The sequence below is a fragment of the Lagopus leucura genome, unplaced genomic scaffold (genome assembly GCF_019238085.1).
Source record: "Lagopus leucura isolate 7727_CA_CO unplaced genomic scaffold, USGS_WTPT01 Super-Scaffold_1, whole genome shotgun sequence".
In the NCBI taxonomy this organism is placed as follows: Eukaryota; Metazoa; Chordata; class Aves; order Galliformes; family Phasianidae; genus Lagopus; species Lagopus leucura.
Window position 1 is genome coordinate 22089299 of NW_024962250.1, and position 8308 is coordinate 22097606.

Sequence of the window (8308 nt, forward strand, 5' to 3'; positions counted from 1 at the left end):
CGCTGCTTTTGTGAAAGAAAGCTTCCTTTCAAGTCTGACGCCTTCCTAAATTGCACGGGCAATGGATGCATCCTGTATTGCAAACAAGGCTTGCAGCTGGAGAGCTGGGGGTGGGGGGGGAGCAGGGAGGAGGAAATGAGATGCAGAAACAGTAAATAGAAAATGCTTAGTCAGCAACATGTTCCTGCAACGTTAAAGGTGAAATGTAAATAGGCACGGTGCCAAGATTCAGATGAATTCGATAACACCGCCAACATCACCACCATCACCATCATCATCTCCCGGCGTGTGTGTGAAAGTGTGCGCACAGCAGCACCGCCAGCGCGGCCATCTGCAGCTCTCCCATCATGGAGACTTTTAACTGGGCACACACGGCACGGCACGCGCACTGCCTGAGCTCTGAAGAACGCCACTCGCTACTCGCGGAGTATTAATATCAATTGAATTTATTACAATTTACTAAGCTCCAAGGCACATTACAGTGTTCTGTTAACTACAGAAATGTATAAAGGACAAACAGAGCATGTTTTCATGTACAGCATTTTGCTCTACTGTTCAAAAGCATCCGTGCATCAATAAAAGCAAAAACGAAAAACACATGAAGATTAAAAACGTTCAGATCAATAGAAACAAACTGAAACATTTTCCTTACAAACTTGCAACAAAAAAACGCCCTCCCCCCAGAGCCACCCCACCGTTTGCAAACAAAAAAAACAAAAACAGAAAAAAGAAAGTGAAGGACTAACACTCAGGGCTCATAAAACAGAAGCTGTCACCATTTTTCGTAGCAATTTTTTAGGCATCAACACTGGCCTTGGCAAAAAAAAAAAAAAAAAAAAAAAAATTTTTTTTGTTGTTTTTCTTCTTTCTGTCAGAGAAGTGCATACATTTACAAAAATACACACCAGCAGCAGGTAATCGCTAAGGGCTATTAACTTGGTACCTAGCCAACACACTGCCAAAGAAATGAGAACAGGTATTATGTAGTAACCAAACAATATTATATTCTGTTTAACAAAAACCAGCTCTATCCTTCAAATGAAGAAGAGTACATACCTTTGTTTCAAAATATAGAAACATACGACGAAAATAATGTCTATACATAAGACTAACTTTTGCAGTTTGTTATATTCACAATTCTACATCTTCAGGAGCCTGAAGGGATGGGATTTCCTACTCAAGGGTCTCTCTCCTTTTTCACTTTAACGTCCCCGGCTAGGATGGTAGCGATCTCGCCCTGCATAAACGCCCAAGGCACATTGGAACCTACGAGGGGGCATTTCTCTCCGCTGGGGCAGTAGACCTCGCCGGTCGCCCCCTGGGCCTTGATGCTCTCTCTGGAACAGGGGAAGCAGAACTTGTGGCTGGGCACCGAGGGGCACTGAACAAAGTGGGTGTCCTCCAAGCGTTCGTGGCAAATGGTGCAGCACAGGGGCCCGCTGTTGGCCATGGGGGAGTCCGGAATGTTTTGGGGGTGCACTTGGTCCATGGCGGGGTGGGCGCTGGGGGGAGGAGGGGCCACTTGCAGGTTCATGTCCCCGTTGCGGGAAGCCAGGCGGCGCTGGCCCGGTACGGAGGCCGGCGACACGGGGCTGCTGCTGTTCCTGCGGGTAGAGGTGGTGGAGTGCACCGAGCTGCCGTCCTTGGGCGAGTGGGCATTGCCCAACGTGTCGGCCACCGACATGAGCGCGGCCATGGGGGACTGTCCGTTCTGGGGGGCGGACTCGGGCGGCGTGGTCCTGTTGGAGTGGGGCCCGAGGGGCGGCGGTGGCGGCGGCGGGGGGCCCCCACCGTGCACCGCCCCAAAGCCCCCGGCCGACATGGTGAGCTTGAGCGCTTCGCTCTGACTGGCCATCCACTGTTGCCGCTGCTGCTCGTCGCTCAGCTTCAGGGCCCCCTCGGCCGAGTCCGAGGGCTCGGGGGACGCCTTCCTCTTGCGCATGGCCCCGCTCCCGCTGCCGCCGCCGCCGCCCGGGCCCCGGGAGGCTGCGGCCGCGCCCTGCGTCCCGCCGGCGCCAGCCCCGGGCCGCGGGAGGCTCACCAGCGCCGTGGGCAGCATGGGGCAGCTGGCGTCCAGGTAGGGCTGCGGCAGCATGTCAGCGCCCACCAGCTCCTTGAAAAAGCGCACAGACTCGGGCAGCAGGTCCCCCAGCAACCGCCAGTCGCCGGAGCCGTGCTTCTTCTCGTACTCCAGGTACTTGAAGCCCGAGGAGAGGCCGCGGCCGAAGTCCTTCATGCAGTCCTGGTACATCTGCTTGGCCACGCCGGAGGCGCTGGAGAAGACTGTGCCAGAGCCGCTGGGGTACTCGATGAAGAGCTTCAGCTCATAGTCCATGCCCGGCTTGGAGACGGCGTCGAAGGCGAAGACGCGGCCGAGCAGGGCGTGATCCTTCTTGAAGCGCACCTCATAGGGCGTGCAGCCGGCCAGCGTCAGCAGTGTGTCCCGCACGATCTTGGGTTTGCTGGCCCACTCCTCGGCCCGGTTCCGCAGGCTCTCGCTCAGCTCAGCCAGCGCCTCGGCGTTGCGCTGCTTCTCCTTCAGCTCGCGCTCCTGGTCGCTGCTGGACACCGATCCCGGCCGCTTGCCGCAGCCCTCCGCGGCCGGGCCGCCGCCTCCCCCGGCGCCGCCGCCGCCGCCGCACGCGCCCCCCTGGGAAGAGGCGGAGGGCGCCGGGGGGCCGCCGCCGCCGCGGCCGCTCAGGCCCCCGTGCGGCGGAGGCAGCGCCACGCCGGAGGCGGCAGGCCCGTTGAGCAGGGTCTGCGGCAGCAGGTTGGGGGGAACGTTGAGCTGTGCGCCCGCCGCCCCCGGGGGCAGGCCGGACACCAGCCCGCCGTGCGCGCCGCGGCGGGAGGAGGAGGAGGACGAAGAGGAGTTGGGGCTCTGGCGGTTGAGCTCCGGCGGGCCATCCTCGGGAGCCTTGGGGAAGCCGTTGGGCCCCCCGAGCCCGTTGGGCAGGCGGGCGCCGTGGCCGCCGCCCAGGCTGCCCGGAGGAGGCGGGTATTCGAAGCGGCCGCGCTGCTCGGCCGCCGCCGCGCTCAGCCCGTAGCGTTCCAGGCCGGACTGGGAGAGCCCCGAGGCCGCCTTGGAGGACGCGTCCACATGGTTGAGTTGCTGCTGGGCCGCCGCCGCCGCCGCCGCCGCCTCCTTGGCCGAGAGCGGCACCGCCTTGACGCCGACGGGCGGCGGGGGGCCCGGGGAGCGGCCGTCCTGGAAGCAGCCGTGCGCCCGCTTCAGCTGCCGCGCCGTCTCTATAACGAACTCGATACGGTCGGCGCCCTCGTAGTTGACGCAGCCGCGGCAGACGGGCTCCGTGAAGTCCCAGATCATGGCCCAGGGCATACGGGGCAGGTCGCACAAGTAGCACGACTGCCGCCGGGACGACGACACCTGCGCGGCGGACATGGTGCCGCTGGCCGGGGAGCCGACGCCGCCGCTGTCGGGGCCGCCTCGCTCTTCCCCCGCGGGCCGGAGCTGGAAGGAACGTCCGTACCCGCTCCGGGCGCCGCTCGCGGCCGGGGCTCGCCCGCTGTTAGCCGGGGACGGCCGCCGCCGCCCGCTCCCGGCGCTGCTGCCCCGGCGGGGAGGGGATCGGCGTCTGCCGCTGCCGCGGGGGGCTGGGCGGGGGTCGCCTTCTCGCCGCGTCTGTTTCCCGGCGCTCTCTGCCTCTCCGCCGCTGCTCCTCCTCCGGGAGGAGGCGGAGGTGCTCGGAGGAAGACGGGGGGGGGGGGGGGGGGTCACCTTCCACCCGCCGCGGCTGCTCGCCGAGCTCGCGCTCCGTTCCCTACGCGCCGATCCGAGCCGATCCGAGCCGATCCGTCCCGCCGACGAGGAGCACCCGGACGGAGCGCCGCGACTTCCCCGAGCGGCGGCGGAGCGGCAGCAGCGTGGCGAGCGGCGCCGCCTGCTCCTCACTCACATCCTCGCCGCTGTCTCGCAGTCCGAGCGCGCTACCGCGCGCCGCCGCCGTGCCCGCGCGCCCCCTCCTCCGCGCCGCGCCGCGCTCCCCCCGCGCCGCCCCTCCTCCTCCGCGCGCCCGGCTTGGCTCAGCATGGCTCAGCCCTGCCCGGCTCGGCGAGGGGCGGGGCGGCGCGCCCGGGCGGGGCTCCGCGTCACGACCCGGCTCCGCGCCCCGCTCCCCCGCCGCCTTCCTCCGCCCTCGCCGCGCATCCACTTGTTGCGCGTAGCACGCATGCCCGGCGCCCTGCCCGGCCGCGGGGTACGGCGGCGGGTAGCGCCTCTCTGCGCCGCGGTCGCGTGCGTGTACGCCGCTCCCGGCCCGTTTGCCGGGCGTGAGGCCGCGAGCGCCCAGCGCCCTGCCGGAGGGGTCCCGCGTGCCCAGGCAGCGCCGGGTGTCCGACCCCGCGGCCGCAACGGGCGGACCCGCGATGCCGCGTGGGGCGGGGCGGCGGGCGAGGATGCGCCGAGATCCTCCCGCGCTCACGCGGGGAGGAGGAGGAAGAAGAGGAGGGGGGGATTCCCCCGCGCCGTCGGAACGCGCGGCTGTTTTCCCATTTACCCCTTTAACCGGCCGCCGATGCTTGCGTAACGCCGCCACAGGGCAGAGCGCTCGCATCGACTCCGCTCCACGCAAATAAGAGGAACGCTCGCTTCGGCGGGGAGAAAGCGAAACACAAACGGGGCTGGCCCTTCCCTGCCGAGCTCCGTGGGCGGAGCGGCGCGGCGGACGCCGGCGTAGCGCGGAGCGGCGCCGCTCGTGCCGAGAGCACCGTTGCGTCACGGGCGCGCCCTGCGGCTCGCGCGGGGCACGGCGCCGCCCGCCGCGTCAGCGCGCCCCGGGAGCCTCCGCCGCGCCGCGCCGGGCGGCCGTGCTGCTGTGCTGTTGTGCTGCTGTGCTGCTGCAGCCGGGCCGCGCCGCCGCCTTTGTGGGGCTGCACATCGCCGCGGGTGGGGAGGGCGCGGACAGCCGGACACAAACGCGTGCGAGCGCACGCTCGCGTACGCGCGGCCGCTTACTGGCGCCTGAGAACCGAGCGCAGAGCTGCCTCGTGCCCGGCTAATAACGTTTCACAACTCACGTGACGAAAAGTTGTTCCTTTAAATAATTCCTTTCGTATGGCCACTGCGTCTCATTTCCATTTTTAGTTATCTGAAGCGTTTTATATGCGTCCGGTTATAATCTATGAAGCCGGCAAACGAATTTGAAACGTGTGTGAGAGGAGCTGTTTTAAAGGAGAAGCTCAATGCGACGCGCACACGGAGCTGGCCGCGCAGACACCGTTCCGTGAGGAGCTCGGCTCTAACGCAGCGCAGTGGGGAGCCGTGCGCCCGCAGCCCCTCGCACACGGGCAGGACGCGCTCCCAGCCGCAGGTCGGGCTCCCGGCCGGGGGCTCGGGGCGCCTCACCGGCACCGGGGCCCCGCCGCGCCCCACCGCCCCACGGCCCCGCTCCCCCGAACCCTGAAAAAGCGCCCTTATTTGGCGGCGCCCACCTCCGAGAAGCGGCCCGCCCTCCTCGCTGCCTTTATGGGGGTATAAATAATAATTGCCTTAGATATAATCTGGCCTCGGAAAACCATTTGCAGGTGCTGTCAACTCCCTCTATAGTTCGTGAACAGAAAAAGAGCGGAGATTAGCATCTGTGACCCGAGCAAACTACCTTTACTTTTACTTGCGGGATACACAGTCCTGAAAATATGTTTGTTTTTCCGTAATGATTAAACCTGATTTAAACTTTGGTCATGGGTACGCACCGTGCCATTACGCAAGTGGCACTTAAAGATGAAGTGTCGGCGCAGCAACAGTGTGGCCAGCAGCGATGATCTCTGAAAGCCGATTGATGAAGAGAACCGCAATGCAAATGCAAATAAATGGCACACCGTGGCACCTTCACGGGGAACGAGTTGTCAGGATCGATCTCCTCTGTTAGAGGAGAATAGATTGAACGGTGGCAATGTCACAGTGCTGCGGTGCGTGGCGGCTCCGTCCCTGCGAGGGCTGCGCCGCGCTGCTCACACGGTGCCCTCCGCACCCTGCAGCGCTGGCGGTGGGGCCGGGGCAGCCGCGTGGGCCTGGCGGGCTTTGTGCTGAACGTGGCCGGTGTTTGTTTGGCTCTGAAATAATCCAGGAATTAATATTGCATTTGGAGGAGGAAAAGAGGAAGCCCCAACAATGAAGCCATTCAGGTGCCCGATCTGGCTAGATGAAAAAAAAGACGCAAGCAAACAAAAAATAGCTTAAGGGGGAAAAGGACAGTGATGTGTTTAATAAAAGGGAAGGAGAGAGACCAGGAGAGACCGGGCGGCAGTTGCGAACAACCGCTCCGCAATTGCTTTTTGCACAGAAATGCGAGTCAGCACTTTGGGTGCAGTGCTGGGACTCTGCACATTGCCCGCTGCTCCCAGCCCGTCAGCAGTTCCCGTGGACAGGAATGCAGTTCTCACTGTCAGAAGTAACATCTAACTCCTTCCTTTCACACTAGGATAAATGCTGCCATCCAAGAATCCTTTTCCCTTTATTTCCCTTACCTGCTGTATTCCATACTGCACACGCACGCACACCTGCGTAATGCCAAAACACCAAGTGAGCCTTGGATTTGAATGCAGGAATCAAAGCGATCGTAAGAAACATGAGGTGTGCTGACTGGACAACACCTTTCTTAATGCAGCTACTAGGAAGTAGAGGGTGCACTGCACCGTGAAGGAAGAAGGGACACATTCCGTGTGCCCATCTGAGCCCCAGGTCTGCCTGGCTCTACTCTTGTGCCACCAAAGCACTGGGATCACTATTGATTTTGGCACTGGAATATTGCTGATTATTGATCAGCAGTCCAATGTTAATTATGCGGAATATAGGACAGCCCCAACGTTTGCAAGCTCAATAATTAGGAGCCCATGATCTCGGCAGTCTGGGAAAGAATGCTCCAAATGCTCCCAGCCTGGGAACACGCTTAACTCTTTGCTGCTCGCGGTGCAAAGCTCTGGCACTGAGTGGCGCGGCAGTTGCAACAGCTGCTCGGGATGGAGGCGCTCAGCTGCAGAAAGGGCTCTTTCCTCCATGGGCAGAGCAGCGGCTACAGCTGGAAAAAATACAGGGGCCAGAAGGAAAGGGCGCTCCTGAGAGTGTGATTTACATGGGTTTACCTCAGTACGGCTAATCAAATCCTCACCATGAAATGACCAGCTCCAAAACAGTGTAGAGATTAGCAATGAACAGAGCTTGTAGGTATAGGGAATGCGTTCAGCAAGTCAAAACACAAACACTTCAATAGAAGTTGCAGAATTTTGTCAAATTCAAAGTTGAACAACACTGTCTTCTACTAGAAGCTGCCACGAAGTGTCAAAACACCTGGTTACAAAGAACAGGAGTGTAATTACATGTTTCTGTTTATCATTTCAGTTCTCATCTCATTATAATTCTGTATTTTCCTACCATCCTTCAGGTAGCGAGCGTTGTTGACATACACAGAGCCTACCACTTCCCTCCTCCCTCACTTCCTCCCTCCCTCCTTCCTTTCATCCTTCCTGTTTTTTTCTTTCTCTCCAGCCTGCAGCACTCAGACGTGTCCAAACAGCCGCTGCCCAAAGCGCTGCCCACTTTGCTGGTGCGTTTCCACATTTCTGCTCCCCGTGCCGCTCACACCACCCACAGCTGCCCTGCTCTGTGCCAGCCCCTGATGCCAGGCAGCTTTGTGGCCCCATGCCACACAAATGTCCCATTTTTGCCCCGGGGAGTCATTACGGTGTGAGACCCAGCCTAAATGGATTTTCATACAGCTGACTTTATGGTTTTTAAACCCATCTGAGAGCCCAGATTTCCATACGTTAACTAACCTTTGCCAAATCTTACAGTGCAAAATAAGACACCTACAATGAATTCTGCTAACTCTGCAAGGGACTCAGCACTGGTAGCACATTTTTTTTGCTTGGATACGTAGAGACTGGGTCCTCTCTGCTGCTGTTATTTTTGCTTTATCTCTGGCCTGTTTTCATCTTACATCCTGTGGACGTAGTAAACAATCAACAATAATGAATCTACTGAATCGGTACATTTTTTTCAAGCTATTCCCACCGAGAGCCACTTGCACTTTCGTGACAGCTAAGAATCTGCCAAACATTAGCTTAGTTACCAGCAAGACAGCCCCCCTCCCTTCACCCCATACACAGATTGTTTATCAAAACGTTCTGCCAAGAAAAATATCCCTGCTTTTGGCCTCCGCCAGTGATTAATAACACTTGAGAACTGAACAAAACTTTACTGTGTTTTCCAAAAATGGGGGAGGTGGGAAGAGGAAAGGCAAATTAAAAGAGAAAAGAAGGGGAAGAGGAAGAAGTAAGGAAGAAGAAAGCA

The 8308-nt window shown here is 59.9% G+C and overlaps 1 protein-coding gene across 1 annotated transcript; it reads right to left on the bottom strand.

Moving 5' to 3' along the window:
- Window positions 1-428: 428 nt before the first annotated feature.
- Window positions 429-3435, bottom strand: IRF2BPL (interferon regulatory factor 2 binding protein like). The gene has a single exon (XM_042864909.1). It carries the CDS (start codon window positions 3401-3403, stop codon window positions 1178-1180), a length of 2226 nt encoding a protein of 741 aa, XP_042720843.1. The 5' UTR covers window positions 3404-3435; the 3' UTR covers window positions 429-1177.
- Between the last annotated feature and the right edge of the window lie 4873 nt (window positions 3436-8308).